The sequence below is a fragment of the Cinclus cinclus genome, chromosome 3 (genome assembly GCF_963662255.1).
Source record: "Cinclus cinclus chromosome 3, bCinCin1.1, whole genome shotgun sequence".
In the NCBI taxonomy this organism is placed as follows: Eukaryota; Metazoa; Chordata; class Aves; order Passeriformes; family Cinclidae; genus Cinclus; species Cinclus cinclus.
This window is the reverse complement of record NC_085048.1, coordinates 110,653,721-110,670,321: the sequence shown is the minus strand read 5'-3', so window position 1 is coordinate 110,670,321 and position 16,601 is coordinate 110,653,721. Positions and strand designations below refer to the sequence as shown.

The 16,601-nt window shown below is 51.9% G+C and overlaps 1 protein-coding gene across 1 annotated transcript in view; it reads right to left on the bottom strand.

Moving 5' to 3' along the window:
• LOC134042015 (serine/threonine-protein kinase pim-1-like) overlaps positions 1-16,601 on the bottom strand; it is a 34,621-nt gene that overhangs the window by 1,278 nt on the left and 16,742 nt on the right. The window contains exons 2-6 of the mRNA XM_062489089.1: positions 12,104-12,270; positions 11,960-12,010; positions 11,362-11,731; positions 10,997-11,173; positions 10,604-10,722 (exon numbers count right to left, since the gene is read on the bottom strand). Coding sequence (XP_062345073.1) covers positions 10,604-10,722; positions 10,997-11,173; positions 11,362-11,731; positions 11,960-12,010; positions 12,104-12,270 — 884 coding nt within the window. The remainder of the gene's footprint in view (positions 1-10,603; positions 10,723-10,996; positions 11,174-11,361; positions 11,732-11,959; positions 12,011-12,103; positions 12,271-16,601) is intronic.

Sequence of the window (16,601 nt, the reverse complement as noted above, 5' to 3'; positions counted from 1 at the left end):
AATCACTTTGTGGTTTTTTGTTGTTGTTGATGTTTTTTCCATGAAACTACCATCACTGTAATTCCTCTGAACGGTATGGAGCTGGCAAGCCAGGAGAGAGAGCTTCTACTCCTTTCCTTATGTATTACTCATTGCCCATCAAGTACTTTGGGATCCCTTTCCTTCCAAACAGTTGGCAAACCACAGTGATCACAAGTATTTGACAATTACACCTAGGAAGTAGTTGTTTTCAGATGCTAGTTTTCAGGGCCTTTGTTTCTCTAAGTCCCACTCGGTTCTGGGTTGGGTTTTCTTGGTTGCTTTTATTTTGCTTTACAACAAAGGAAGTGATGGTACAAGAACAATGGCACCCCATGTTACAAGTAAAGGAAGCTTTGCGCTCCCCATTACATATCCTCAGTATTCAAGGAGCCCAAATCTTTAGGGAACAAATTAGCTTTCAAACGTTCCACTTCTGCTCAAATACTTGTCCCGTGGGTTTTATTCCCTGCTTTCTTTCCTGCAGACACACCCAAATCCAGTATAAACAAGACCTGCATCAAAACATTTCTCATCATGGCAGTTAAAAGCAATTCAAACTTTCCTTGATGGAAATGGAAGACGGCAGATCATAAAAAGAAGAACATCCTTAAACGAATCTTTTATTTATCCATAGAGAATGTACAGGTCAATTTATGAAAGCACAACAGGTAATATTTCATGAAATTGCACATTTCTAGTCCAAAATGAATCCAGCAAAAACATCACCTTACTTACTGAGCAATACTTCTCCCTAGCTGCATTAAGCATTCCAGCTGCATATCACCAATTAAGGAGTCATTCCAAAGGGACAAAACCCAGGATTTCTCAGAAATAACCCAGAGCAAAGGGACCTGGAAATCTCATCTGCTTTCTTCATCAGCTAATTATGTCTTCAAATTTCATCTCTCCTATCGTGACATGCTCCAAAATGGCAAAGGAACAACAACAACAGGCATTGATGGAGGCTTTCAACTCAAAGGCATTGGCTGGCACAGATGCACCAGAGACCGCAGTTTGTCTGGCACAATTCTACTTGTCAGGGATCAGGCAAGGCAGGGACAGAGGGACAAGGCAGAAGGCATCTCCTCCCCCAGCCTCAGCCTGCAACACTGACACAGGCAGAGGCAGTGGGGCAAGAGATTTGTCATTGTGAACATTCCACAGGTGGCTCTGGGCTTGTGCTGTCATAGGACGACAAACTCAGACCCTGCATAGGCTGCATCCCTTTGGAAGTTTCCATCTCCATAACTGGAAAATTCAAAAGGACTTTCTCTCACAGAAGGTTTCCCCTCTTTCTCCCAGAGCAAAACCAGGCAATGGCTTTGATAGTCCATGACTCTCTTTCAGATGTCAAAGGTTTCAGTTCAGAATCTGCCTCAAGGAAATGTTATCTCCTTCAAGGGCAGGAGGATGGATTGAGAGGATTTCTAATTTCCTGATAAATGCCTTCTTCTTCTCTGCTAATTCTGACATGAGAAAGACTGCATGGAGATAAAAGGCGTGTGCTGGATGGACTTTTCCTGCACTGCACTTCCAGGGCCCCAAGGTCCCAATCCAGCTCTTGCCACTCAAGATTCACAATACAGGAATTTTCACTACACCACTGCAGCACACTCCCAGTGACTGGGCTCTGGGATAGTCCACTGAGCCCATCAAATAATTCAAATGAGTTTAAAGAAATTTTTAAAAGAATGATTTTTAACAAAGCTTTCAAAATATCACCTCTAATTCAAGGTTCTAGTAGTAATTTTAAGACAGACATGCCCTGTACCTACCTGCATGTTCAGACTTCTTCACTCTGATGCTGCTGCTTGATCGTGGCCTTGAGAAAATGGAAAACACAAGAACATATGAGGAGGGAGAAAGAGAAGGGAAGGAACAGGTGTAGCAATCCTTCCTTGCTTGGTGCCTCTGATGAAGAAGAAAATGCAACACATCAAGCCAACAAGATGCAAAGCTCATTAATTGTCCTTAAGCATTCAGTTGCTGCAGCCAGGCAGAGCTGGCCAAGCTCCAGCTGAAACTCAGCAGTCATTCCTCAACTTGCACCATAACTCCCCAATTCTGCTGACTTTCCTTTTGGAGCCAAGGGGCTCCTACAGCCTCCCTCAAGCAGCAGGAGCTGCTAAGCTGAGACACGAGTCTGCATGGAGGGCAGCTACTTTGGTTCTGCTGACAAAGCTTGACTTTGCCTGCTTGTGGCTTTCACTGGTACCAGTCTCGTGCTACATGTGGTCCGAACACGGCAGTATCCTGAGAAGGATATTCCACCTCATGGCTGTCTCAAGAAGGAAAAGCCTTTTACCAACTCAACTGCTAGGCAAGGGTATTCACATTGCACTTTCAATGCACTACCAAAGCTTTCCAGTTGGAATGACATTTTTGTGACTCCTTCATTATTGCTGTCCTTCAGATAAGCTACATTGACAGCTACATTTTCTCATATATATTCAAGCCAATATCTTCCCATCAGGTACAGTACTATAGCTCTTCTCTACCTCCTTGCCCTCTCTGTTTTAATCCCAGACCTAAATATTAAACATTGATAGGATTTTACATCTATACCCGGAAAATATAGCTGGGTTCTCATTTCACAGCGCCGTCCCAGGCACAGAGAAATTATGCCTGACATTTACAGAAGCAGCACGTAAAGACAGAGACACCCCTCCAGCATCCAATATTTGGCCAAACAGAGTTTTCCAGGGCTGAAGTTGCCAGTCAAGGATCACAGTATTCAAAGATCTGCAGGATCCAGAGCTGTGCAATACAGCTCCCAAATGACACCACAAACATTACAGAGGGAATCAATACCAAGCCCAGCAGAGGACCCATCTTCAGATGCTTTTAAGCCCTGCCTCCTCTTCCCCACCACCACCACCTCTGCTCTTGGGACACATGGTGTGGGGTTTGACATGGAGCTGGATCATCACGGATGGGCCAAATGGTGAATACACAGAGGTTTGCCTAAATACATGGGAGAGAGCTGACTGTGCAAAGGAACCTCACAAGATGGCAAGAGGGAGCTGAACAGCAGAGTGGAGCAGCAGACACCTTGGCTTACCTCATCTCCTGGGACTCTTGGACATCCAGCTGCACAGAGCTGCGCAGAGACCCTGCAGCACTGCCAACACGGGGACTGACTGCCTTGGGTATAGGGGGGACCAAAGGCAGTCCCAATGACCCCTTCTTCATATCCCCACCTCTGGGATACAGCAAGGATGCCTGGAAAGAGTGGTACAAAGTGCTCAGATGAAGCATTCAGCCCTTCCTCACTGATGGCTGAAGACATTTAGCCATGCTTTAAACTGGGACCTGGCAGGGAAAGACCAGTCAAACTGCTGGAGTAGCTTGGCCTAGCATGGGGAATGAAAAGGCAAGTGGTGAGGGCGTGCTCATGCCCTAGACTTGCCAACTCTCTCCTTGGGCTCAGTTCACTGCAAGTGTGGCTATGATCCCAGCTGGAATCCACATGTTTGGTATCAAGTTGTTCTGCGGTGCCACGGCCTCCACTGGCCTTTTGGATGGTATGGGAACAGGTTCAGATCACTGTTCTCTCCCTGCCTCTTAGGCACCTCACAGCCAGTGCTGATCTCCAGCCAAGTCCCCACAAAGCCATTCTGCAGGATGTCAGAACCTGCTTTTCTCAAGCCCCTCAATTCTTCTGCTGCTGCCCTTCCCTCTTACAGTTGCCCAGCAGCCTTTCAGCCCAGAAGCTGCTGAGCTCTCGCGATGCTCCGTGCTCTCCAGCTCCCACACCTCCATCATCTCAGGCTCACTGGCATTTAGGAAGTTCAGCAGAGCTCCCTGCCCTGCTGCTCTCTGGAAGGTCTCTGCCTGCCCAAATTTCTCCAGGGCCCCCATGCCATGGCCAGGAAGGGAGGTGGAGGCAGTGGAGACAGATGAACGCCCTTCCTCAGTATCCCATCATTTCTGGCACAACTAAAGGGCCAAATCAGGACCTGTTTGAACTGCAGTGGAAGGATTAGATCCTGTCAGGAATACATTGGGCCCTTCCTCAGCAAGGCTGGAATCAAGTACATCAGCCTTTGATTGGACATTCTGTTTGCCAATGCTGTTGCTCATTTGCCTCCTCCTGCACCCCATGGTAAACCCAAAACAACTGCAGGTGCTGGCCCTGCTGCAAAGGAAATTGTGTGCCTGGGCTTTGAGCTGCTCTCCCCATGGCCACCTCCCATCCCTTCCCTCTGGACAAAGCCATGCCAGAGCACACAGCTGCCCAGAAGCTGACGAAATCTAGAAATAGCATCAGAGACAACTGTGTACAAGGCCATGGCTGTACAACTCAAAAGCTGAGACCACCTGGAACTGACTTTGTAGCACTGCCTGTTCCAGCAAACTACTTTTTTCCTTAGCAAGCAGACACAGCTGATGGAATACATATCCCTGACACAGCCATGGTTCAAAAATACATGTAGGTTATAAAATCTAACATGCTTGCTTGGCCAGATTGGACAGCATAAGCAGCTTGGCCTGATTCTTGGGCTTTTCTCAGTCATAAGTCAGACAAGGAATTATGACAGAGCCCAGAAACCATTCAAAGACTTCTCCTGCCATTGATGCATGCTGAGGATGTGAAGTTTGCACTACACACCCATTGCAAAGGCAGCGTGTTCTCAGACACTTCCCAGAAGTGCAGTGTCCAGCTGAGCTCTTCCTTGGCCCAGCTGGTTCCATGTGCTCACACCACAGGAAAAGCTCTCTGAGCTCTGCTTACAGTGCAGAAAGTGAAAATCTATCACACAGGACTTAGCTCGGTCTCCTTACCATCTGTTCTTTTCCTTCTGAACTCAGCTCCCTGTTATTTCTAATTTTATCCTCGCAGCCGGTGCCGTTTTTCCCAGTCCCGTGCTCTCCTCTGGACACCGTGCTTGGCTTGGTGGAAGGAGAGTCCTTCTGGATGGGAGGCAATGGCTTGGAGGGAAGGAGCATAGAAGGATTTGCCAGGGAAAACTTCTTGGCAAGAGGGTAGCCAGTCAGGCCTGGAAAGTAGAGATATAAAACTGTAACAGAGGCTGCAATGCAAACCTAAAGCATCTGAAGCTCCATATTTCATAGAAGACATTTCCTGGAAACTTTCCTGGAAACTAGCTGCACAGGGAAACATGCACCTGACAGCAGCCACCTGAGGCAGGCCACAGGATCACACCCTGAGCCACTTCCACAGAGCTCCCAGGGGAACTTCCTGGCCTCTAGGCTGCTCTGGGACAGCAGGGAGCCCAGAGCCCTGTGCTTCCCAGCAATGGCTCAGCTGCACATGCAGCCTCCTGCTCCTCTCCCTGCCCCACAGCTCAGCAGCCCTACAGCTCCACGGGGCACTGGCAGCAGCACAGCTCATGGCAGGGGGCACCTGCAGGGCACAACTGCTCCCTGGCAATGTGCACAGGCTCTCCAGGCTGGCACAAGACCCTTCCTCCCACCAGAGAGCGGCCCAGCTCCCACCTTACCTCTGTGGGAGGCTGAGCCAGCCTCACAAGGGATGAACTCATTTAGGTGAAGTCCCATCTTTATCATAAACACGTCTAATGGGTGGGGCATTTGCAGGATTCTTGAACTTTGGAGAAAATTTCTTAGGTTTCATTTCTCAAGGACCTAGCCTGTGAACTATTCCTCTGAACACTATTGAGTTACCATGGCTGAACAGAAAGTTGGATGGCTCCAATGGGAAGAGGGGAAAAAAACTCCTTCTCTAGTGTGGCTTCTGTGAACACCCAATAAAGACCCACACAGCTGTGACTGCTGTTTCTGCAAACTACAAAGAGCTCTCAGCAAGCAGGCAGGACTTGCTGGCGTTTTCATAGCACCTTAATATCATTCTCAGTGTTAGACCCAATTAGCAAGCAGAGGAAGAACAGGAAATTTATCTGTTGTGAGACCTGACATTGGTGGCAAACAAAGGAACAGAACTTGCGTCTCATGACCGTGTCCAGTTTGTGGTCAGCTGTGGCCACAGTCCCTGTCCTGACTGAAAGTTTGAGTGATTTGGCTACTGTGAAAAGAAGAGGACGCTAATGACAAAACATAATGAGTAAGCTAATGAGAAAATGTTGTGATGCCAGGGCTGTCCTGGCAAGATCACCTGTAGCTCACAGCCACCAACTCTGACACAGAGCCAGAACTGACCACCATGGACCAATTTTCCCGGAAATCTGGTGGAATTTGTCTCCATTTGACTCGGGCCTTTCAGCTCCTTTCTATCCTCACCTTTTCCTTCCGTGGTCTTTCCTTTTCCAGTAAAATCCATCTTTGAACCCGTGCTTCTGTCTCGCAGAAGTACCTGGGGTTGAATTTGGGAACTGTCTCGGAGCAGACGGCGATAGGAGCCCGGTCCCCAGCCCTAGAACAAGGTGGGGTGACTCCAATCGCCAGCAGTCGGCACAGACAGGCAGAGCCAGACGTGTCTCCTGCCACTGTGTCCGTGTCAACCACAACCTTCACAGCCCCTTGCGGGGCTGCCCCTTTGTGACGCGCTGGCCCGTGGTTCTCTCGTTTCCATGGCCACAGAGCCCCCACCCCAGCTCCATCCCTTTCCCTTCCCTTCCCAAGGGCAGCCAGCCCTGGGCCCGGCCAGGCCAGGTCGGAGGGTTTGGCACTGTCTAGGAAGTAGCCGCTTTCCTAAGCTGCTTTTCAAGGCCTTTATTTCTGTAATTCCCACTCCGTTCTGCCTTGCAGCTTGTTGGTTGCGGATTTTGATTACTTCTCTTCACAACAAATAAAGTGGTGCCTTCCCCTCAGCAGCCCTGGGGATGTTCCTATGTGAAGCCATCTGTCTCACACGGTTTTAGACAATTTAAAACAGAACACTATGGATAAGCCGTCTCCTCTAAAGTGTTCCAACAATCCCGTTTCCAGCAAGAGGAAGTGAACAGTAAGAGATAAAGGTGGAAAAAAGGCCAGCCTCACCGCCCACACGGCCTGGGGGAGAGACAGCTGGGCCCCGATCTGGCAAGGGCCCCAACCTCGGCTGCTGGCAAAAGGAAAAGGAAAACCACCAGCCCACCACTAACACTACATACAGCAAACGCCAAAAAACAACCTTACAACCAAAAAACTCATCTCCGCTTTCTGGCCGGGCCCTACAATCCCAGCCCGGCCCCGGCGCAGCCTTAGAAGGCTCCTTATGGTAAAGAGCTCCGGCCGCCCCACCTAAAAACAATCACAGAACCCTCTCCTGCCCCGGCAAAATATTAACTTTTTCACTGCCCAAAATATGACTTTACAAATACTTTATTCTCTGTCCTGTGGAAAAAAAAACAGAGAACCAAAATGATAATATGTACAAAAACAGCACAAAAAACACCAAAATCAAAGTATGAGAAGAGTCAAGTCTCAGCTGAGGGAAGGAAGACATAGACTGAAATTCTTCCCTTTTTTTTATGCTATAGAAAAGAATCCGTTGTTTCCCTATAACACATAAAAAATATGGGGTGGATTAAAGATTCTAACTCTAGATGTAAGAAGAAGCGTTGGTGTTAAAATAAACCAATGTTAAAATTGCTGTAAGTGCCCTAGGTTTAAATAGTGAAAAAACCCCTGCTTCTCCCTAGGGAAGAAGAAGAAAAACACCCTCTATTTTTAAAAGTGGAGTAAGCTTTTGTTTCAACTATTATAATCCTTTAAGTGTGCCTCATAAGTTGATATGGTCCTCAGTATTAGTTATGAATTAAAATGTTAGTTGAGAAAAAAAATATTACATAATAACCAGATCTCTATCCTCCCTGACGGCTAAACACTAGAACAGCAAGACCACTTACAAATGGTTTCTTATGAAAAAATCTCTATAGGCTGAAGAATCTCCTCTCTGAAATAAACAAGTAAATGACTATTTTAGAAATGGTAAACTAACTGAGTTGTTCTTTGTATGCTGTCAATGCAAAAAAAACAAATGTGTGGAAAGAAGAAGAGTAGTCTGAAGTTTTATTCTAATTTTTCTTCTTCTTTTTTCCCCTATAGTTTCTGGTAATAAAGTTTGTCTTTGTATTATTTAAAGCTAAGCCTGTTTTATCTTCCTCCTAATCCTATCTCACAACTAAAAACATTCAAATTAACAATCCAAAACCACTACACTAAAGCAGTATCTCCACCCAAACTCAAACTGAACCCAAAACACCCCACTGTGGAGACCCTAAAAGGCATTCCCTAGTTAGGGAGACACGAGAGGCTTCTCTCATAGCAAGCCCTGTTCTGTCATGCCAATGTAGCCCTGTTCTGTTCCCTGGGCCAGCCCCCTGCCCTCTCCCTGTCTCTCAGGCTTTCGGTCACTCCCACCCTGTTTCCCTGTTGGCTCCCATGCCCTAACCCCACCTTTGTGCCACCCCCATGTCCCCTGGTAAGTGCTCCCTGATGCTCCCCCTGCCCAGGACACCCATCTGCTTCAACCTGGACCCTCACCCCGACGTTCCCCTTTGTCTTTGCCTCTGACCCTGGACTATCCACGCAGTGGCTGAAATAAACATCTCCGTGGATCCCATACAAAGGCCCTTGCTGCTCCTTTACCTGCAACCATCTTAACAGCTATCCAGGCTACAACACCTGGGGAGACAAAGGAGACAAGAAGGATGTCCCAGCTCCCAACATTTCCTTTATCCCTACAGTAGCTGTACTCCAATTACTGCATACGAGAGTTTTACTTGATCCCTTTAATGCCAAGGGACCATGAAGGACTTGAACCTTGTTCAAGTCCAGCCTTGCCTGCCTATTTTGGAGTGGAGGGCAAAGATGCAGACAACTTTGGGCGGGGGTAGAGCTGAAATTGCATTTTGCTGCTTCTGATTTCCTCCCTGCTTTTGCAGCAGAGGGACATCTTTGTCCCTGCAAACCACTCCCCTTTCCAAGTGAAATGTGGGCCTGGCTACCAACTCCAGGTTCTTGAAGAGACTGCTGCGGTTGGCAACAGGAATTGTTGCTGAACTTTTTGTGTTACTTAAACCCCCCCCACCAATTCCACCAAGTGGATGAGGAAAGAGGCAAAGAGATTTCGGTGGAAGAAGGGAGGCCAAAAGCTTGAAAAAAGGATGAAAGAAATGCTCCGATGATGATGATGATGTTAGTAACATGAATGATTTATTTTTGGCAGCAAATGAACACCCGCTGCCGTCCAGCCCTCCCAGACTGGCAGGTCGAGCGGTGCCGTTTCCATGGCATGAGCTGCTGGTAGCCTGGGGACAGAAACCAGAAAGCCACAGTCAGTGGCAGCAGGCTCCTGTCCCCCCTGTCCCACCATAGCCTATACTCAGGCCAGGCTGCTGGCTGTGCTCAGAGCCCAAACCTCCCAGCCCATTCCCTCCTTGTTAGAGGAGAGCAGCGTGGCAGGACACGCTCCACCTCTTCTGCTCAAGCATGGCACAACAACCTCCTCAGCAGCTGCAAGAGCGACATTCTCGTGTGCCTGCTGCCATTTGCCCTAAGCCCTTCTGCCACCCGAGCTGTGGAACCGGGTACCCACCTCTGGAGACCTGCTGCCAGGAGAGGAGCCGATCCCACACAAGGTCCTCATCCTTTTGCAGGGGACATCCACACCGTGGACCCTCCCCGGGTAGCACCTGCATGGGATGCACTCCACGGACGGTGCCGGTGCTTCTCCATCTGGTCTGGACACAAGCTGCAATCTTTCTGGAAAAAACAAAGAACAATTGCATGAAAGTCATTTCAAAACAATACCTGGAAACAAGAAAAAGCACCAAAGGTTGTCACCGTTTCACAGGACTGGGGAAGGTCTGACCGCTCTTTATGATACTAAAATCTCTCCAGTGGTGGGGAAAAACCCTACCTTTCCCACCTGTATGCCCACCCCTTCCTCAAGGGCCTGCAAAGCAGAGCAGCTGGGCCATGGCTAAAGAACCCGTCCCCCTCTGCTGCTCCCCATCCACACGGATGGACGCTTATGTCAGGCCGGATGCCCCCACCCCAGCCTGTGCCATGCTGGCAGGAAGAAGCTGTCAGTGAGGCCAGGAGCCAGCTCCCCTTCCACAACATCCATCCCCTGCCCCACCAAAAAGCAGCTGAGCAGTTGGCAGAAAGATTAATATTGTCCACTGCCACCCCACGGGGAACCACCGGCACGTGGCCAGGCTGAGCCCTGCCATGCCTGGAGGCACGAGCATCCCCCCACCCCTGCACCGCCTGGGGACTCATCTTGATTTCGTCAGGGTGCAGAGCGTGTCCTCTAGGAAGGGGCTGCAACCAAAGCCCATCAGCTTTGCCCTGCCAGTGGCCAGCTCGAGGACGGCGTTCTCCAGCTCTGCGCTGATCTCCAGAAGAACACGCCAGATGTGCCTTGGCTCGCGGGGACATCACGAGGCCATTGAGCTGCAGGGGGATGTTTCCCCTTTTCCACTCTGTGGCAACTTCACTGCACTGTGCCACAATTTCTCCAATAGGATGGGGAGCCCTGAGCCGCTCCCTCCACAAATCGCCGGGGACCTGAGGAAGCACCTCCTTGGCTGTGCTCTCTGCTCCATGCCAGGGCCACTGGGAAATGCTCTGGGGAATTCTTTGAGAGCCACGAGACACGAGCAGCTGCTGCTTGCGGGCATCCTGGATTCTACTGTGCAGAGGGATGGATCTCTGCTGTCTCCTGGGCCAGGTGGGGCTTCTGCACCCAAGAATGTTCTAAAAGGTCATCCAAGGATGGCCTGTCTGCAGGGTCCATGGATAAGCACCACCTGATCAGGTGCTGGCACTCTGCAGAGAGAAACCAGAAACTGCTGGTCAGCTCCTGTCCATGCTCTCCCAGATTTCACAGTGCCCACAGCACACTAAGAGTGCTCAGAGCTGTTCGCACAGCTTCCCATCCATCCTCTCTTCTGGAAGAGAGCAGCAGAGGTACACCTGCCACCTCGTCCAGCTCAGCCCAGGAGATGAACCTCCTCCCCAGCTGCAACAGCAGGACACTTATGTGCCACCTGCCCTCTCCCAAAGCCGTTCTTGCTCCCGTGCCTTGAAGGCCCATCCCCACCTTGAGACACCCGGGGCGGGAAGAAGAGCTGTCCCCGGACGATGTCCTCTCTGCTTTTGAAAGGAAGGTGCCTGCACACCAGCTGATAGAGCAGGATGCCCAGGGACCAGATGGTGGCTGGCTGGCCATGGTAGCGGCCAAAGAGGATCCACTCCGGTGGGTAGTACTCCCGCGTTCCTATGGCACACGGGCACAGCTCATCAGGCCAATGCTGATTGCTCCCTCCCAGCCACCTCCTGCCAAAATGCAACTTGGCTGCAGCCGGCTGAAGCAGCATTCCCCCTCCCTCCCTCCCTGTGTGTTCCACCTGGGGAAGCACAGGGGAGAAGCTCCACTGCCCGGCTGGGCCCCGGCTTTGGGCTCACCGGCCATCTGGGTGTAGAACGTGTCCTGCAGGATCGTGCCGCAGCCAAAGTCGATGAGCTTCGCCTCGCCGGTGGCCAGGTCAACGAGCACGTTCTCGGCCTTGATGTCGCGGTGCAGGACGCCGCGGCTGGTGCAGTGCCGCACGGCCCCCAGCACCTGCCGGAACAGCGCCCGCGCCACGGGCTCTGGCAGGAACCCCCCCGCGTGCAGCAGGTGCCAGAGGTCCTGACAGCGCTCCGGACGCTCCATGACCAGCGCGAAGCCGTCGGGCAGCTCGAACCAGTCCAGGAGCCGCACGATGCCGCGGAAGCCGGGCCACGACGCCATCCAGAGCAGCACCAGCTCCAGGGGCACAAGGGCGCCGTCGTGCTGCGGGGGAGCCGCCATGCCGTCAGCGGCGCCGATGCTGCGCTCGCCTTCGCCACCCCCTGCCCGGCGCCACCGCAGCTCCCATTGCCCATGGCCCGGGACGCTGCGCGGCCCCCGCTCGCTCCACGCTCGCTCCCATCGCAGCGTCCCGGCTCCCACCCGGCCGGGCCTGGCCTTACCCCGCCCGCCACGCCCCGCCGCCTGCTCCCGCTGGCCCCGCTCACTCACCAGCCGCGCCCACTCCAAGACGCGGTCCCGGGACACTCGCTTGATGGCCACCTGCAAGCCAAGGCGAGCGGAGGGCTCAGCTCGCCGCCCGCCGCTCGCCGGTCGCCGCCCCCCTCCCCGCTCCGAGCCGGCCCCGTCTCTTACCGGGACGCCGTCGGCGAGCCGGGTCCCGGCGTAAACGCTGCCGAAGCCGCCGCTCCCCAGCAGCGGGCCCTCCCGGTACAGCTGCTCCAGGGGAGGCTTCTCCGCCCGTGCGGACGGCACCGCGCTCTCGTCATTCTGCCCGGGGCACCCGCCCGCCCCGGCCGCCGCTGCTTCCCGAGCCGCCCCGGGCTCCGGCGCCTCGGGGCCGGCGGCCGAACTGCCGGGCGGCGAGGCTCGCTCGGGGGAATGCGCCGGCGGCGGGGCGGGAGCCGGGCGGCTGCGGGCCAGCTGTGGGCGGAACCGCGGGAGGGGCCTCGGTCGGGGCCGGGCCAGCGCCAGGCCCCGCGCCAGGCGGAGCCAAGAGACGGTGCTGCTCCACCACCGCCACCAGTGCAGCGAGGAGCTCGTCCACAGGCTCTTCAAAAGGTGCCACAGGCGGTACGGACTGAGCCCCGCGGAGGCGGCACCGCGGCGTGCCCGACAGGGGCGGGCAGGGGGCCGGCTCGCCCACGGCCGCCTTGCGGGGCACGGCATGAGCCGGGCTGGGAGAGGCGCAACAAGGACGGGACCGAACGGGATCACAGGGAGTCTGAGAGGGAGAAGGGCACGGAGGGCGAGCGGGAACTCGAGCGGAAAACCGATCGAAAAACCGATCGAGAGAGGCGCTGCTGCTGCTGCTGCTGCTGCTGCTGCTGCTGCGGAGCCGCCGGAGCGCGCGGCCGTTCTGCCGTTGCCTCCGCGAACCCAACGGAGGAGCCGCCGCGCGCCCCGTGGAACACAGGAAGCAAAGTAAGAATAAATGAAGCTAATTCCTATTAGAGAAATAGCCAAATAAAGCAGTGGAGGCGTAAAGAAGACTGTTGGCTTGTGGCTTTCTTGTTTGAGTGAGATGAAGCATTTTGTGGGGAAGAATTGCCTCTTCTGACAATTTTGCCAGTGTGGGCTGGAGCGGAGCTTTTAAATTTCAAGTAGCAAAGAGAAATCGTGTCAGTATTGTCATCCCTTTTCATTCTCTGCTGAGACACTTGCAGGCTGCCCAAAGACATCGTCTGCAATATGGAACTTGGACCCAAATGGATTGTTAAGTGTGTCTGGATGTCACCAAATCTATGGGAATGACAAAAACTCTCCAGCAATATTTTTAGTGTTAGAGAATCTAGGAACAATGATATTCTGACCACGATGTTGTTCTGGCCGGGATGTGAAACAGAAATAATGTAATCCATACGTAGCCCTGGTGTGCACAGAAATTTTGTTTGTTTATTTCCTGTCAGTGTTAGTGGCAGAAGCATCCATTGCTCAGTTTGGGAAGGCTGACCCCTGACATGGACTCTCCTCAAGTGTGTCTCTGCCTCTGACACTAGAGAACACTGAGTGCCTTGAGAGCTCGTGTTGCCTGTGGAATGCTCCAGCTGACAGCCACCAGAAGCTGTGGACGTTCTTTTGGTATCTGATGCAGAAAAGGAGTTCTCCATAATACCATGCTACTTAAACCCACATTGGGATGCGGCTGTGTAGTGGCTCACCATGGAGCAGATTGCCTGCTTTGTCACTGCCAGCCCTGCTGATCCTGCAAGGGACCCTAGTGTATCCCATGCCTGTTTTGCCTGCAAGCAAAGCTTGCCTTGCCTTAGTAGTGTGGAGTAAATAGAGAAGTAATAAAATGGACAATTAAACAAGTTACTTTGGAGGAGATCCTCCTGCTTTCACACATCAGCCCTGCATCTCATGCTCCGTATCCTAGTTTGAATGGACAGGTGTGTGCTAGGGAAAAAGCAGGACCTTCCCTTGAAATGGAGAAAGTAAAATCCTTCCCACTGAGTCAGTATAATTTTGAAATCAAGAGGTTCTCAGGGAAAGATAGGGGGACAGGAAGAACAGTTCTCTACTAAATATACAACAAGGCCAATCTAAACAACAATAACTATGAAATTAACAGGAACCCAGTCACAGTTCCTTTGGTTGTGTGCTCTTTTCCCCCCTGGTGCAGTTACCATCGCCATTGGCAGTGAGCTCTGGCAGGTTCCCAGTGGACAGGGCAGGTGTGTGGATCCCTGCACAGCTGCAGGAGAGCTGGGGGTGATGGCAGCTGTGTCTCAGATGGGAAGGGTGGAGGAGAGACTCTGCTCACGAATCCTTGGAGCAGTGTCGGTCCCGGTGCTCCAACAGGATGCTTGGAGATAGCAAACTGAAGCAGGACAGCATCCTGGCAGGGGTGTGAGGTCCAACACCAGAAGAGGCAGCTCCTGGCACTGGGATGGCGCGGTGAGGTTTCCCAGCTGCCTTCCTCCTTCCAGAGCCAAAAAGGGGTGAGTACCAGTAACTGCCCCCCCACGCTCCTTTACCTGCTTCGAATCTCGTGGCCTTGGCCTCCTTCCCCCCACCGGCCCCACCCTCCCAGAGAAACACCCAAAAAAAAGGGAGGCTCTCCCTTCCCCATCTCAAGGTCTCAAAGACCTGGCCATCCTTAGCATGTCAATGGGAAAAAATATAAAACTATAAAATATAAAAAAACAAAACATACCACCAAAAATATACACAAAAAAATATAACAACAAAATTATTAAGATACAATCAAAATATATTTATTGAAACCTACAGATAACTATCAGAACATATGTACATCTGGAACTATACAGGCTAATGCATAAATCCTTGTCTTCAAACGCTCTTTGGATAGGCAGCAGCTTCTTCCTGGGCTTGGAGGAAAGAGCTCTTCTGGACAGCAGGAAAGGACTTTGTGGGTAAATGCACAAAAGAATGTCCAGAGAAAACTTGGTGGAAACACAGGAGCCAGGCAGGTCTGCAAAATGGAGACACAAAATGTAACAGAGGCTGCAATGCAAACCTAAAGCATCTGAAGCTCCATATTTCATAGAAGACATTTCTTGGAAATTCATAAATAGCTGCACAGGGAAACATTCTCCTACCATCACCCTCTGGAGGCAGGCCAGGGGCACACCCTGAGCCACTTCCACAGAGCTCCCAGGGGAACTCCCTGGCCTCTAGGCTGCCCTGGGACAGCAGGGAGCCCAGAGCCCTGTGCTTCCCAGCAATGGCTCAGCTGCACATGCAGCCTCCTGCTCCTCTCCCTGCCCCACAGCTCAGCAGCCCTACAGCTCCACGGGGCACTGGCAGCAGCACAGCTCATGGCAGGGGGCACCTGCAGGGCACAACTGCTCCCTGGCAATGTGCACAGGCTCTCCAGGCTGGCACAAGACCCTTCCTCCCACCAGAGAGCGGCCCAGCTCCCACCTTACCTCGGTGGGAGGCTTGAGCCATGCTAGTCCTTCACTTTGTCCTCAATCCAGAGTGTCTTCAGGCCCCTGAGCATGCCATGACTAGGAAGGGCAGTGGAGAGAGCAGGGGCAGATGCACACCCTTCCTGAGTATTTTGTCAATTTTGGCCCAGCTAAAAGGTCAGAAGCGCAGGTGTCCATCTCAGCACTTGGTCAACTTGCTGGAGAACATCAAGCCTTCACCAGCCCAGGATGTTGGAGAGGTTTTCCTGGACATGTGGGGACTGGCTGGCAGCACGCTTCTTCAGCTTGGTGCCCATCACCTCGTAGAGGGCAGAGGCGAGCCTGGTGACCACCGTGCGCACATTGGCGCTGCGGACAGGCAGCGCCTTGTTCTCCAGGAAGGACCAGAGCACGGGCAGGGCGTAGCGCTGGGCCACTTCAGGGCTCCTGGCATAAACCCCTTCCACAAGCACTGCCGGGACAGAGACACAAGCTTCTGAAACAACAACCTTAATGCAAACAAGGATCCACCTCGAGATTTGCTTCTTGGAAGCCTCTCTGCCTAAGAGCAGCGAAATAGCACACAGAGCCCAACAATCCAGAAATGGCCATAGCAGCTGATCCTCCCCAAAATAGAACCACCAACACCTCAGGAGTACTGTCTCCAAACAAATACTTGCACCTGTGGGCAGAACTTGTACCTTTACTGGATCATTTCACAACCTGTTTCAACATCAAGAATGACTAAAATGTCAACTTCCCTTTCATTTCCATTAGGAAGTTGTCTAAACCCACACTGAAGATTTGGAAATGCACCATGGAGATTCAATTGAAAGGTTTCTAAGAAAAAGGACAATTCCATCTTTGTGACCCTTGATGTCAAAGTGCCAGAATCCAATCTGGCTCTTCCCTTTGCTCAGTGGCACACAGCAAAGGGCACTATTAGACCACACTTCCAAACTCCAGCCCACCAGACATGGGTGCTGCTTGACAGCTGGATTAGAAACATCAGTGACTAGCTGCTGTCTTTGGCACAATGCTTTTGTGCCTTCCAACAAACAGCTGCTTCAAACCTCAGGGTGTCTTAGGTAATTACCCAGACCTCATTGCTGTGGCATTTGTGCATCTCCACATTTTAATGTCATTCCCCCTCTCAATGTTAATGGCATTTTTCTTGCAATGTGCACTGCAATAGTAGAATGTAGAGAGAAAAATGCAACACAGATGAATGAAATTTAACCACAACACGAGTGTCT